Genomic DNA, 15,392 nt, shown 5'->3' on the forward strand with positions numbered 1-15,392 from the left:
TCCAGACCTGAAAAGTAAAGTAAAATAAGGGCCCTAATGCAACTGGACATGAATGTGTGTCCAACAACTTTGGGGGGGTGTCCCCTAGCACACCCAGGGCAGAGGAGCCTCTGCGCCTTAGGAAGTGCGGGAAGGCGTGGAACAGCGGAGGCCTCGGGCAGTGGGGCAGAGGTCAGAGGGCGAACCAGGAATGGGGCACTTCCAGGAGGCTGCAGATGAAAGGACAACTCACCCTAAACCGTTGTCTTCAGAAAACATCCATTAACTGAGCTGTGGCTTCATTAGCTCTTCTAGCTATTTTAGAGTAAATTGTTACTGGCTAATTACCCTTTATCCATTAAATCCTCTCCCAGAGCGCCCAGTAGGAAGGATTCGCAGACACAGGCACTCCTTGCCCCGGGCCTCCCTGAGGACTGCCCAGTCCCTGCTGCCACCTCAAATCTGTAAACAGATATGCAGGCTCAGAATCGCCCTTGCTGCCTTTCCCCCCCTTGTAGTCTCAAAATATACTTGTATTTTTATTTATTTTTTTAATTGGGAAAGATACTTGTACTTTTAAAAACAAAAACCAGTTGGTCTTGACCAGGGCACCGTGATGTAAAATGCATGTCCGGTGCACTATAAGGTATCCAAGCATTTAACTCATGGGCCCCACCTTGTCCATGGTCCTGCTCACCTAAGTAGGTCAAACCTGGTTAAGGGCGCGCCTTCGGCACCTCTGGGCTTGGGGAGAGCAACGCTGAGTGCCCAGATCTGAGTGCTCTGCCAACCTCCACCAGCAGACGCACAGCCCTTTTAAACGTTTCGTTGATAGGTCCAGTGTCACATACTGTTACAAAAGGAAAATGGCTTCCTATTACCCAGAAGGTAAATTCCTAAGTAATTGCACCAAAAATCCTCTTTGAAAATGAATTTATTCCTGGAGATGCTGATAGCCAAGTGGCAGGGTCCCAGGTGTTTCTAGTGCTTGTATTCAGGATGAAGGAGTGTGTGGAAGAGGCTCCCAGACCTTGGCCCCAGGTGGTGTGATGTCACCCAGGCTTGTTCAGAGTGGAATGGAAGGGAAAGGAAGGGAAGGTGTCCCTAACACACCCTAGGGCACAGCAGCCACTCTGTGCCTGGGGAAGCACGTGGAGTCCTGGAACAGCGGAGGCCCCGGGGCAGGGGAGGAGTGGTCAGAGAGAGCGAGCCAGGGAGGGGCATTTCCAGGAGGGACTAAAAGAACACCCCCCGGTGCTGCTTCTCTTACTAACACTCTGTCGCCTCTGGAGTACCTGCCTTGAGCTAGGCACTCTGCACAGCACTCCCTGTTAGCTTAACCATTTTGTAACTGAGGACTAGAAACTACCAGAGGCAGTTAATGGCCTAAGGTAAGTTGAGAACTGGATTTCCAGTACAGTAGGCTGCCCCTTACCCACTCTGAGCCGTTCTTGTGTCCAGATGAGGGGAACCAGGGGTGGGACTCAGGGCAGCTGAGCTGCTGAATTGAATCAGCTAGAAGTGCAAACAAATCTGGTGCTAGGACAGTAGCCATGCAGTCATTGCCCAGACCAGGGACCTCCCCAGAGCTGCCTCTGCTCTTCACTGGCCTTCATTCAGCACAGCCACATCCATTGACCCAGACAGTGGTAGTCATATTCCCATGGTTTCCACACGTTAACCTAGTACTTTAGGAAAACAAAACAAAACCCACCACGTTAGTTTTTGGCGCAGGAGGGAGTGTTAAATTAGGAGAGGACAGCTGATAATGATCCTAATCCTTTTTTCACCCCACTTCAGCTACTGTAAGATTAAGTAGATTAAGATTGTATCCATACCCTTTTGCTTAGTCATTATTGACATATAATAATTGCTTATGGCTTGGAAGCGTGCCTAGACCTGTGCTGTAAAAGCAGGAACTTGATGGAGAGATGGAAAACCTTTCTTTTTAGCAGAGCTTTTATTTCCTTAAGACTTACCCACATGTAATGGGAATGGGAAATCTTAGGCATGGAAGTGGGTGTAGGTTATGGACATACTTCGCTGTTTGCTCACCACCATGTGAGTGGAGTACTTCATGATTGGAAGAGTGCCTGCAGGCCCCAGCTCTCCCTCGCAGGCTCCCTGCGGGCCTCTTCTTCACTTGCTGTTCTCTGTCAGGGGCTGGGGGTTGGGAGGGGTCAGAGGGCCCAGGAATTCAAGGTGAAGGATTCCTACTTCTTCCTCCCTCACAGTCGCAGTGTGCCTTTGTGTGCAAGCCCAGGTTCAGAGGCAGGTGGACTCTGCATGTAAGTGAGCTGTAGCCATGCGTCCAAGAAATAATTTTCCTGAAGGCATCCAGAGACATCTAAAAGCACCAGGGGAGACTTGCCCAGGAGAAATTATAATCCCTTACCTTGAAATAGCACTTCCTTCTAAATCAGAAAACTCGGAATGTTTTATACATAGTGAACGTCTCAAGGAGTTCACCAAACTTTTGTTGGTTTCTATTTCAGGCACCATATGCAAAATGGTATGGATTGAATGGCAGTTTGAAAAGACATAGTTTGGTTTGGGTGGCACATGGGGATCGCTGCTTGTCACACTCCCCTTCCTTCTGTTCCAGATGGAGGAGGATCACCTCTACGCCCTGAGGTGGAAGGAACTGGAGATGCACAGCCTGGCTCTGCAGGGTGCCCTCCCGGAGCGGACCTGGAGTGATGAGAGGAGTCTCGTGCAGCAGGAGCTCCGGTCCTTGAAGCAGAACATTTTCCTTTTCTACGTCAAACTCAGGTGGCTGCTGAAGCACTGGCGACGAGGGAAACAGATGGAGGAGGAAGGAGAGGACTTCACTGAGGTACCTCCACCCGGAGAGTTCACGGGGAGTTCACCGTTATTTGCATCGGTTTTGTTCTTGACCCCCAGGCACTACAGTGCCCCTCCCCCCTGCACACAGTCATGTTCTGTTAGTTCAGATTGTTTTGTCAAGTCTGCTCCAGGCGATGGAAATGCAATGGGTTGTCCAGTTATATACCAGCCCGAGAGTTCTGGTCTGTCCTTTGACCTCGTTGCAAGAGTATATGGGTCAGCAACTCCGTTCTGCGACAAAGTTTTGCTGCCATCTCTTTTGTTGCTGATTTATAAATTTATTAAAGTGATCACCCTGCCATCCCTGACTCTCTCCCTCTACCATGCTAGTTTGTAAAACCTAGTTCTGAGTTTAAATTTTTATTCCTAAATGTCAGAGCCCATTCTGCCAGTGCAGTTTTATAAAGGTTTCTTCTAAGCTCCGGGTAGGTCACTTCCTTGCCGCCTCTGAAATTTGTGTGTGTTCTCCTAAGAAAGGGAACATGCCTCCATTCCAAGATTCATAACAGAACCAGAACAGTTATTTGTTTTCAGATGGCCCTTTATTGATTAAGCAGAGTGGCCGTGAGCTTTCTGTGAGCGCAGGCTGGTATCCACACCGCTCGCCACTCTGTCAGCTGCTTCTGACACTGAGCATGTTGGTTTCCTTTTAGTCCCCAAAGACCTTTCAGCTGCTTTTCACTCTAGTGAGCAGGGTAAGTAATTTCAAGTCATCCTATGAATGGGAATACAGTGATCCTCTTTCCTCAGGGTGAAGAAAGTCTTCAAAAATTAATTCAACCTGCTCCCAAATATCCATGACAGAAAACCATTACTAAGCAAAACCTAGAAGTAGTTGTAAAGTTTTGTCAATACTTTGGACTTTTTCCTCTAATTTAAAACCATAACTGTAAGCAATAATCCTATATAATAAAAGGCTAATATGCAAATTGACCGAACGGTGAAACAACCGGTCACTATGATGCACACTGACCACCAGGGGGCAGATGCTCAACGCAGGAGCTGCCCCCTGGTGTTCAGTGCACTCCCACAGGGGGAGCGCCGCTCAGCCAGTAGCCAGGCTCAAGGCTGGCAAGTGTAGCAGCAGTGGCGAGAGCCTCTCCAGCCTCCGCATCAGTCAGACATCCCCCAAGGGCTCCTGGACTGTGAGAGGGTGCAGGCCAGGCTGAGGGACCCTCCCCACCCCCCGAGTGCATGAATTTTGTGCACTGGGCCTCTAGTAGTTTATAAATAGTAAAATTTCTAATCTTTTCTAGTAAACTGTACTTACTAAACTGCATGCTATTTCAATGGAGAAAGTGACCAGTGAGTGAAAGGGCCATCATGAGCATATTAGGGGGAATTGCTGAGAAGTGAAGAGTTGATAAAGCCCATAAAGTGGGTAATTATCCTCAAACCATAAAAATCAGACTGCACAGCGGAAGGATTTGGGTAAAGCTGTGATCATCTTCTCTTGCTGTTTTCAGAGTGAGCACCCGGAGCTCTACCCCAGGCCTGGGGAACTTGGAGTCCAGGGGGACCCAAACGGGGCCAGTCCAGACCGAGATGACGACAGTCCAGGCTGTGGCTCTTCAGTGGGGGAGCATTCTCCACACTCCCCCGTGCAGATCGGTGACCACGGATCACGGCTGCAGCCTGCAGATGGAGGGCAGCTCCACGGGCAGGTGGGTGCCGCGTCCCAGCCCCCCGTGCTACCCACACCTGGGAGAGAAGACTCCCACCTGTGTCTGTATCATTTCCCATCATGGGCCCGTGTTCTGGGGAGCAGAAAATGTCTCTGGCACCTGTGGCTGCCTGTTGCTGTAATTTTGCTAGAAATCACATCATGAAGGCTTTTACGTTGATGTCAGCCCATTAGTTCATTTGGCTTACCCATATAAATAAGGACCACAGAAGAGCAGATTAGCTGTGTCCCCTGAAGGCCAGCGAACGTGCCTCAGACAAAGAAAGAGAGAGTATTCTGTAGAGTGGTCTGAGGCCGTATGAAAGCTGACCGTTCTTCCAAGGAAAGGATACTGAGTGCCACGTGTCCATCATGGAAGAAAAAAGCAAGTCCAGGGCTTCTGTGTGGATGCTCAGCTGAATGGGCACTTGAAAATAGCACTGGTTTGGCAATATAACGCGTAAGGAGGAAGGAACAAGTACTTTTTTTTTTTTTTGGTTGATCCTCACCCGAGGATATTTTTTTTTCATTGATTTTTAGAGAGAGTGGAAGAGAGGGGGAGAGACAGGGAGAGAGAAACATCGATGTGAGAGAGACACACTGTTTGGCTGCCTCCCATACATGCCCCAACCAGAGCTGGGGATCAAGCCTGCAATTGAGATACGTGCCCTTGACTAGAATCAAACCTGGGACCCTTCAGTCCACAGGCCCACGCTCTGTCCACTGAGCTAAACTGGTCAGGTCTGGAACAAGTACTTTTAAAAAAAATATCCCCAAATGTGTAAAGTGTTTCAGGTTCTTTGGGGTCACTTGAAATATAAAAATATTTGATGACACCTAAAAAAATTAAAGCATTAAAGAGAGGTGGGACTTCAGTGTAAATATTAAGTAATTAGTAGTGTTGCTAGAGGCCACATTTATTAATTACTAGAGGCCCGGTGCACAAAATTTGTGCAGGGGGGGGGGCGTCCCCTCAACCCAGCCTGCACCCTCTCCAATCTGGGGCCCCTCGAGGGATGTTAGGCTGCCCATTTAAGCCCGACCACTGGGATCGGGTCTAAACAGGCAGTCGGACATCCCTCTCAAACCCAGGACTGCTAGCTCCCAACCGCTCGCCTGCCTGCCTAATTGCCCCTAACCACTTCTGCCTGCCAACCTGATCACCCCCAACTGCCCTCCCCTGCTGGCCTGGTCACCCCCAATTGCTCTCTCCTGCTGGCCTGGTCACCCCCAACTGCCCTCCCCTGCAGGCCTGGTCCCCCCCAACCACCCTCCCCTTCAGGCCTGGTCGCCCCCAACTGTCTTCCCCTGCTGGCTATCTTGTGGTGGCCATCTTGTGTCCACATGGGGGCAGCCATCTTGTATGTTGGAGTGATGGTCAATTTGCATATTACCTCTTTATTATATAGGATTAAGCAGATAGACCTTGCTTAATAACCCAAAAGATACTATAGCTACCATCCAAATTTTTTTCAGTTTTATATGAAACAGTAGCCTTGGTGGGTTTGGAGGGTTGAGCCCTTGGGAGGCACCAGTCGTTAACGCTTCCTCACTCCCAGACTTCCTCTTCTGAGTCTTTTTGGACCCTATGTTGCTTCTCTGAGAGTTCCATAGGGCAGAGCCTGAGGCCCCGGCCCTGGACCCTGGCTCTGTGGTGAGGGGCAGGGCCAGAGTCACTCTGGGAGGGCGGGTGCAGCTGCAGGCGCTCAGCCACAAGCATATTTGGGCACTCCCTCTGCGTGGACGCCACAGCTGCAGCCCCTCCCTCAGCCCTGAGCCTCAGAGGGTCAAGCGGGAGAGGCTGTGTCAGCAACTTGGCCTCAGATCCAAGTGACAGAAAGTGGTGATGTGTGAGCACAGGCCCCCTTACTGCTTTCTCTCCATATGCAAATAAGATTTTCACAACTGAAGAGCTGCTTCTTTATTTCTTCCTCTCTCTCTCTCTCTCTCTCTCTCTCTCTCTCTCTCTCTCATTAGTTTATTGTTTGTTTAATCCATACACATTCAAAATGGAAACTGAAAGAATACTTTTCACCTGAAACAATTAAACTAGATTCTACTAGCATAAAATACCTAACACATTACAGCAGCAGAGATGATAATCATTGTCCTCTATATCTATTAAAGGGGAGATGGAAATCCAGTTTGGTTGCAGAAGTGTCATAAGGATAGACTATTATCATAAAAAAAATCAACAAATAACAGTAATGGTAGACAACTCTTTCTACTCTGGTTCACTGGACAAGGGACAGTATGTTAAAATCCCACAGGACTGCGGGTGAACAGTCACCATGCAGACTCCTCCATGTGGTGTTTTAATGATTTATTCCTGGTGAGCAAAGACTGAGTCTGAAAGACTCTTTGCTCTAATTTTCTGTTACTCTTTTAACATTGGCCGTAACTTTTGGTGCCAGAGCATTTGTCATGAGTGGCAGGACAATATCCTGGATTTCTAACATATATATATATATATATATATATATATATATATATATATATATATATATATATATATATATATAATGGAAGAAAGAAATAAAAGAGTAAAGGAAATATATGCTATTAAAAAAAAAAACAAAACACTGACAGTAAACCACTCATTTAAAAGTAGTTTGAATAAAGGCTTCAAAACCCAAAACGCAGAAGACTGGTCCTCGGCTATGCGATCTAGGGCAGTGACCCGATCGTCCTTGCGAACAGTAAGCTTGCCTTGTGGCAGAGCAGAGGCCGGGAGTAGGCAAGGGCATGTTAGATAGTTCTCATTTGTAATCAAGTAACTGTGATTAACACGTTTTCTGGTAAGAATTTCAAGTACTATACATCAAAAAGTATAAAAAGTGTTTTAAACAGGAAAAAGAAAAATCCTTAAGCCCCCAAAATGGAAACTATTAGTATCTGTGTCCCCAAAATATATGCAGGAGTAGTGTAAGACTTTCTCATGGAAGATCTCATTCAAAGGGAACAAAGGGACAGATTTAATTTTACTTATATCGCCAAGTACATGAAAAACAAAATATGTGCATCATTTGCTAGTTCACTAAATAGCAAACAGTTTTCACAATTCAGAACCTGCGTCAAGGGTGCTACTGCGTCAAGTGCGTGTTTGTTTTTACCAGGAGAGGAATGGAGAGATGCCTTCCAGGCGAACAAGCAGCTCTCAGTGGTCACACTGAAGAGCTGTTTTCTACACACCCCCACCCACCCTTCCATTTCCCCGACTAATGTGACTCAAGGAGGAATGTTCAAAGGCACTTTTAATTACAGTTATTAGGAAGTTCGTCACAATGCCAGAGTCCATGGGGAGAATTTAGCTCATGGGGTGAATTTGCCAACAATGACTTAGAAAATAAAATGCTACTTTGCAAAATAATCCTTTAAAATCTGCCAGGTTTTTTTTAAAAAACACACACACAAATGTGTTGTTTATTTTAATGAAGCTGGTACAGACGATGTCCACTTAAAACCCATATCCCAGGCCAAGAAGTACAAATAAACTAAAAAAGAGCATTGTTCCTTTGTACCCACTTCTACTCGAATACCTAATTAACTGCTAATGAAAGTTAGGACTTTCTGGGATCTTCTGACAAGATTTTTCTCTGCTCTTAAATGCTTTCTCTCGAGTGAAGCCACCGCTGTTAGTCTTTATTCTCACCGGATCTGTCATCTTGACTCCACCCTCATATTCCTCTTCGTGGGGTCCAGTCCCTCAGATTTTAAAAGTAGCTTCACGTCAAGGAAAGGACATTTTCCATCTCCCCCTGAGAGTCATGGTCCACGAGTGCAGCCAACACGTGCTAGAACCTCGGGGCCAGGTGGCAGTCGTCAGGAGCACCTGCAGTGGTCGACCTTATTGAGCACAAGCCTGAAGGTCACGGTCCTGGAAAAGGTGCCTCCCTGCTCACACAGGTAACATTTCAGAAGGAGAGGGCAATGCGGAGGGGGCTGAGGCTTCATCACCCACCATCAGCACAATGAAAACCAACACTAATGAATAATGGGCACCAGACTCCCCATTCCCAGATGTTTAAAAGAAAGAGGGTGCCAGTTTTCAACCCATTTTGAACACCACATTACAAAAGAACTATTTTTAAGAATAAAAAAGGTGTGAGAGAAAAGAAAAAAAAATAGAAAGACTATCTAAACCGTTGAAGGACCCCCTGTGTGTTCCTGATAGACTTCAGTCACATCTTCTTCCTCCATTCCCAGTTCTTCTCGAGTGTGATTATCAGCAATTCTCCGACCTCCCGAGAGAAACCTGAAGGCATTGGACTCCCAGTCTTTGACAGTATGAATCTTTCACTGTCTTGAGATGTGTCGCCATTTTCACTTTGAAATGAATCTCGCGGCTATCCTGTCCAAAGACTGAGTTTAATGTATTCTCCTTCCTTCTTATCCCCCAGGTGCTTGTGAAGGTTTTGCCTGCTGGCCAGACATGGTGGTGGTGGCTTCACCCGGGGGTATCCCCACACAGCAGTGGCCTAGGGTAGAGAGAACCTCGCTCCGGGGTTTACAAATCCGTCTCTCTTCCCTACAGCACAGCACTGTTGCCGGACCCGTTTTATTGGCCACCAATACTGTAAAGTATCTGTGATTAACTCAAATAGTATTTCTTGATTTCCATTTAGTTGAAAACCTGCTGCACTAAGATCATGTGTTGGGTGTTTCTCACATGCGCATCCAAATGCTTTGCAGAAGAAGAAAAAAAATGTAACATCTGGTTTTCTAAACCAGAGTCATGGAAAATTTACCCCTGGGGTGAAAACTAATGTAAAGTCACTCAGCTGGAACCTCACATTCAGTGTATTTTAATATCATCTCTCCTATTCTCCTCTTCCAACGCTGATTTTTTAGATCTTCCCCTTCAAGTGGCGAGGGACCCATGGGTTTCCACTTTGTGCAGCAGAGGCACGTGAATGGGCTCCCGGGGTAGAGCCCAGATGGGGGGAATCAGCTCTGCCTTTAATGGACCCAACTCTCCATAGCCATTCAGGGCACACTGCCATCCGCCCAAGGACAGAAGATGAGTGAGCTCCGCTGTAAGCGACAGCTGGCTCCCTGCGAGTTCCCTCAGAAGGGTTGCCTGCTCTGTAGTGGCCTGGGTATTAGCTGGGCAGCCTGGGTGTCTTACAGAGCTGCCGAACAGGACCGCAGCCTTTCAGAAACTCTGAGAAACCCTCCCCACCCCCCACCAGGTGATAAGCAGAATGAGAAACGAGGCTGAACTTCTTTCCCAAGGATAAACTCACAAGTAACAAAATTTCCCGGGCCTTGATCTTTAATTTCTGTCATATTGATCATTCTCCAAGTTGAACACAGTAAATGGCAACATTGATCATGTCCAATGAGGTTAAAAAAAAAAATTACATGTATTGAGTCAACCTTGGAAATCGATCATGAAAACCATGAGGTTGGAAAGTGTTGGGCCCTGCGAATGCTCCCTGTTGACTGGTCCTCGGCTGTGCGATCTGCAGCGGTGACCCGATGGTCCTTGCGAACAGTAAGCTTGCCTTGTGGCCGAGCAGAGGCTGGGAGTGAGCAGGGGCATGTTAGATAGTTCTCATTGAGCTCCAAGAGGCTTGCCACTTGCCGCTATGTTAAGCTTGCGAGACTAGCACTGCTAAGGATGTGTGCATTTGATATTCATTAGTCATCCCTGAAATCAAGGTTTGCTTTTAAACGAGGTAGATTAATAGTGCCAGAATTATGACCCCATGGTTCCAACAGCCAGTCTTCCAAGAATAGGGTTAATTTTTCAAAAAGAGAAGTTATTTTTTTCATTCAGGGATGTGACATACTATTCTTTATTAAAGCATCTAAGTGTAAACATAAGGGATCTAACCTAAAATTCAGAGCAGGACCCGATGCCATGTTGTTTCCTATTAGTCTTCCAGTCTTCAGCGGGGGCTGGTCACTAACAGCCTCACTGAGGACCGAGTGGATCCTGCTCCCTGGGCCTTTGTCACTGATCCAGGACTCATGTGACGCTCAGGGGCTCCCAGAGCTCCCCTAAAAGTAAAAATCAGCCCTTCTGTAGCCAAAGCGCCTTTGGCTTCCTGAACCTCTCAGACTTCGACTCACCGGTTGCCCAGCTACCCACTTCCTGGCAGCCCATCTTTCTACTTTGCCCCAAATGCAGAAACTTCCAGAAAGGAACACCTCTTCCAGACAAGGCCTGCATGTCAGAACTGTGACATGCCCTGGCTTTCTTTCTTTTTTTTCTTTTTCTTTTTTTTTGTAGTAAGAAAACTCTCTTCTTGAGCCTCAGTAGCTTTTGCATTTTGATTTTGTATGTTATGCCATGGTTCATTCTTCAGACTCTGCAACCTCATCTCCTCACCTAGGAGTCATGCAACTTTATAGAAAAGGAGCCGGACCCGAGCTTATGATTATGAATCATTTTATTTTTGCTGTTTGCTTTTGTTTGTTTGCTTCCGTTACTGCCGAAGGTGAAAAGTCACAAGGACTAACGGGGATTTAAGGAAGGACTCTCTCTGCCCCAGTCCCACCTCCCAGGGTTCACCCCGGGTGTGCAGTGTACAGCATACCTTGATTTGCATCAGACCTGCCCTGGTTTCTTTGAAGACTTTTGACTGGTATCTCTGGGTTTATAACGTATTAAGTATATGTCCATTAGTTCTTTCATACACCCACATTTATTCTTGGGGAGCTCTCAGTGTAAATCTTGGTGGCCTGCAGGCACAGAGCCCTCACGGCCCGGATCACCTGGTATGTTCTCAGCCAGAGGAAAAATGATTTCTTTACATAAATGAGTCTGCCATCTCTGTAAACCTCTATCAGAGATCATATTTTCACGCCAGTCTTCAATGACTCGTTGTCTTTTATCTGTGTGTGTGTGTGGGGGGGGGGGGGGGATAATGGTTTTAGAAAAGAATCTTAAAATTAACCTGAATGTAACAATGAAGGTAAGAATAATAACTGGCTTACGTAGGAAAACGTTGCTGGATGTGCACATGCATCCTTTCTGGGCCATCTCACAGGAAAGGACTTGTTTTGCGACTCCTGCTGCAAAGGCCTCCCTCTTTATATGTGTCAATAGGAACTATGCAGTGCGTGGGGGGGGGGGGGGGGGGTGTCGAGCAGCTACCAGAGCACCCCAGAACTCCCAGCCTGTGTCTAATAGCCTAAATGAATAGGAAGTGGAGGCCATCACCTCTATTTCATGACTGGCTTTTGTGGGTTAGCCTATAGCAGCAGGTCAATATATCTGTTCCAACTTTTTATTAAAGCCATTTACAAAGTAAATGGCTCGGAGGCAAGCAAAATAGTTGATAATAACTTAGCCTTTCACAGAATTGTAATACACAGGTTTTAGAAATCTTAGGCAAGAATGATTTTATAAAATTGCTGGCATTGCATCACTAACAGCTTGGTATGTTACCTTTTCCATAAACTTCCTTCTCAGTTTCTATTAATAATTTATTGTATACTTGGATGGCAGTCCTGTTAGCTGACGCCTAACCTTGAACCTTTTAGAGAAAGTTTAACACTTCACAACACAGTCAAGCTCCTGATGCCAGTTTTGGGATTAATTTAAGCTTCACCCAAGAGATATGAACTCAGAAGGGCTGAAATGCCCTGAGCCTGGGGAGAGGAAATAATAGAGCCATTTTATCCTTCTTTGTGAGAAAACCAACCAGCTGATCTTAAAGAGATCGAAAAGTTGGTCTTTTTCATTGGCCTATATCTAACAGACACACAGCTGAAAGGCTGCATAGCTGGGCCCCTGGCACAGAAGGTTCAGAAGCTCTGTATCAGGCATACTCTCACCTAAAGACCTTTAAATGGACCAGAGCATCTTGGTTCTATTCTTGACTTGATAAGGGCAATTGCTTTCCCCCAGACATAGTCCCATAAGGGCCGCCACCACCAGAGGAAAAGTGAGAGAAGTAACTTTGAGGTACTCTTTCAGGGTGGCTCACTATTATTATTTCCCTTGATATGGGGATAGAATTCATTTCACAGCGATTAGATGGCTTCTCTGAGGCCAAGTGAAAAATACTAATAGTGAAAGCCCAGGCAGGGTGTGATGTCAGAATTCAAATATCCTGGCTTGGATTGTCCAGCCTCGGAAGGGACAGACCTGGATTGCAGTCCAGGCCTGCACTTCCTAACAGCGAGACCTTGGCAGTCTGCACATGTGGTCCCTCCTCTGTAACATGGTGAACGTGGCAGTACGTACCCAGGATTGATGTACAGCACAAGGTCATGGAAATGAATGATTTAGCATCCCTCCGGCCGGGCCCATGGGAAACAATATTAGTTATCATTACTGGGGCCTTTGTATGTGAAAAACTCGTTTAGAAGGATCATGCCCATCAATGGCTCATTCGGGGGCTTCAGAAATCCTTACTTGGACTCAGTTCTTGCTGTTGTGCACCAAGGCAGAGAACTAGTGTGGCTTCTTGCCATGCCACACGCTGCTGCGGGTGATTGCAGTGACAAATGCCAATAGCATGATTCTGTGGACTCTCTTGCTGTCATGGCCACCTTCACCCCAAAGCAATTTTGAGCTCATGCCGTGATGATTAAATTTATACTGATAAAATAGGTTATGTTGATTCCTCGGACCCAAATGTACATGAAAACATTAGGCTTGATTTGCTTGCGAGAAGCACAAAGGGCTGGCCCTAGTGCTGTGTAAGCTGATGGGTGTAGGTCCGTGGTCGGCAAACTGCGGCTCGCGAGCCACATGCGGCTTTTTGACCCCTTGAGTGTGGCTCTTCCACAAAATACCACGGCCTGGGCGAGTCTATTTTGAAGAAATGGCATTAGAAGAAGTTTAAGTTTTAAAAACTTGACTCTCAAAAAGAAATTTCAATCGTTGTACTGTTGATATTTGGCTCTGTTGACTAATGAGTTTGCTGACCACTGATGTAGGTTAACCTTTTGCACTTGGATGTCGGGTGTGACTCGACACGGTTAGCATTAGAATAAAGGAATCGAGAAAAAAGCAAGCGAATGCAAAGGATTAAGAACCCTACAGTCTGACCCCTGATGCGACCTGGGGTTTATAGGGAGCTATGGATTACATAGAAGAATTTATTACATGGTTTTCTGCTTTTCTTCAGTTAAATTAGATGACTACTCCAAAAACTGTATTAAAATTATTATCATTATTTTATGCTCAAATTACTTTGACTTAAAATGTAGTGATATATGTAAACTTTAAAATCCAAAGATGAAAATACCAAATAAATCACCATAATGTATATATAGTTTCTCAGCAAATTCTGTTCTTAGACTGATGTATATTTCTGAAAAGATTGTTGCAACACCTTTTCTCATTCACCTACACTTTATATAAAATTTTTAAATACTTTTGATATAGAGTTTAGAGAAACCAGCATTTGTTACAATTTCACACATTTCAGAAGCATCTCTTTGAATATAGAGGTAATTTATTTACTTTATTTTTTTATACTATTGCAGATGTTCCTATCCCCCCTTTCCCACCTCCCCCTCTTCTCTCTGGCCATCATCACACTGTTGTCCGTATCTATGGGTTATGCATATATGTTCTTTGGCTAATCCCTTCACCTTCTTTCATCCTGCCTCCCTTCTCGTCTACCCTCTGTCAGCTGTCACTTGTTCTACGTATCCATGCCTCTGTTTCTATTTTGTTCTTCAGGCTATTTTGTTCATTAGATTCCACATATAGGTGAAATCATATGGTATTTGTCTTCCACTAACTGGCTTATTTCACTTAGCATAATAATCTCCAAGTCCACCCATGCTGATCAAAGGGTAAGAGAGCCTTCTTTTCTTACAACTGCATAGTATTCCATGGGGTAAATGTACCACCAAGTTTTTATCCACTCATCTACTGATGGGCACTTGGGCTGTTCCCAGATCTTGGCTATTGTAAATAATGCTGCTATGAACATAGGGGTGCATATATTCTTTCAAATTGGTGTTTGGGGATTCTTAGAATATACTCATAGAAGTGGGATCACTGGGTCAAACGGCAGTTCCATTTTTTATCTTTTGAGGAACCTCCATACTGTTCTCCACAGTGGCTGCACGAGTCTGCGTTCCCACCAACAGTGCACTGGGATTCCAATTCATCCACATCCTCACCAGCACTTGTTTGATTTATTGATGGTGTGACTTTATTTCTGGGCTTTCTGTTCTGTTCCATTGATCTATATACCTGTTCTTATGCCAGTACCAGGCTGTTTTGATAACTATGGCCTTGTAGTATAGTTGTGATACCTCCAAATTTGGTCTTTCTCAAGATTGTTGAGGCTCTTCAGGGTCTTTATTTATCTTCAGGAGGTTGGAAAGACTATAGGATTTTAAGAAGTTTCTCTATTTGATGAGCTTTTCAAATATTAACAGAATTGTACTCTTAATAAGCCTTTTATCTCAGAGCTATTGAAGTAAAAATTGGTGTTCAAGCTGAGAAAAATCAAAGAGGAATAAATAAAAAGTTTAACAAATAAGCCTTTCTACTAGATCAAAAGTCTACTGTATCTACTATAATAAGTCTTCCTATAAATTACAGGAGCAACTATGGAGTTTTCAGTAACAAATTGGTTCATGTTAAAGAATTACTCTTTATTGATTCAACTTTATTTAAATCCAAACATATCCAAAGTATCTTAAATGTTTCTCCTATGTGGTTGACCATCTTTGTGTATGTACATGTGTGTGCTTAGTGCATTAACTAGATGGTTTTAGAAGCACGGCTGACTCTCCCTGTGATGGAGGGGAGATGATGTGCGAAGATCCCACGCTAGGGAGCTGAAGGGCACTCACTGTGGTTTACCAAGTAGGGGGGTCCACCCGAGAGGAAGGGGCTCTCCTTTCTATAATAGAGACATTCTGCCTCCAGCCGGACTCTGAGAGCTTTCATTCCGCCTGTCTCATAACTGCAGCCAAC

The 15,392-nt window shown here is 45.4% G+C and overlaps 1 protein-coding gene and 1 pseudogene across 2 annotated transcripts in view; one reads left to right on the plus strand and one right to left on the minus strand.

Moving 5' to 3' along the window:
• MTCL1 (microtubule crosslinking factor 1) overlaps positions 1 to 15,392 on the plus strand; it is a 123,441-nt gene that overhangs the window by 84,999 nt on the left and 23,050 nt on the right. The window contains exons 7-8 of the mRNA XM_079785233.1: positions 2,585 to 2,815; positions 4,293 to 4,490. Of these exons, the coding sequence (XP_079641359.1) occupies positions 2,585 to 2,815; positions 4,293 to 4,490 (429 nt within the window). The remainder of the gene's footprint in view (positions 1 to 2,584; positions 2,816 to 4,292; positions 4,491 to 15,392) is intronic.
• Positions 7,906 to 14,712, minus strand: LOC307107759 (small ubiquitin-related modifier 1-like; annotated as a pseudogene). The gene has a single exon. The product of its transcript is annotated as a small ubiquitin-related modifier 1-like (transcript).

This window comes from Cnephaeus nilssonii (assembly GCF_951640355.1).
Source record: "Cnephaeus nilssonii genome assembly, chromosome: 11".
NCBI classification, from domain to species: Eukaryota; Metazoa; Chordata; class Mammalia; order Chiroptera; family Vespertilionidae; genus Cnephaeus; species Cnephaeus nilssonii.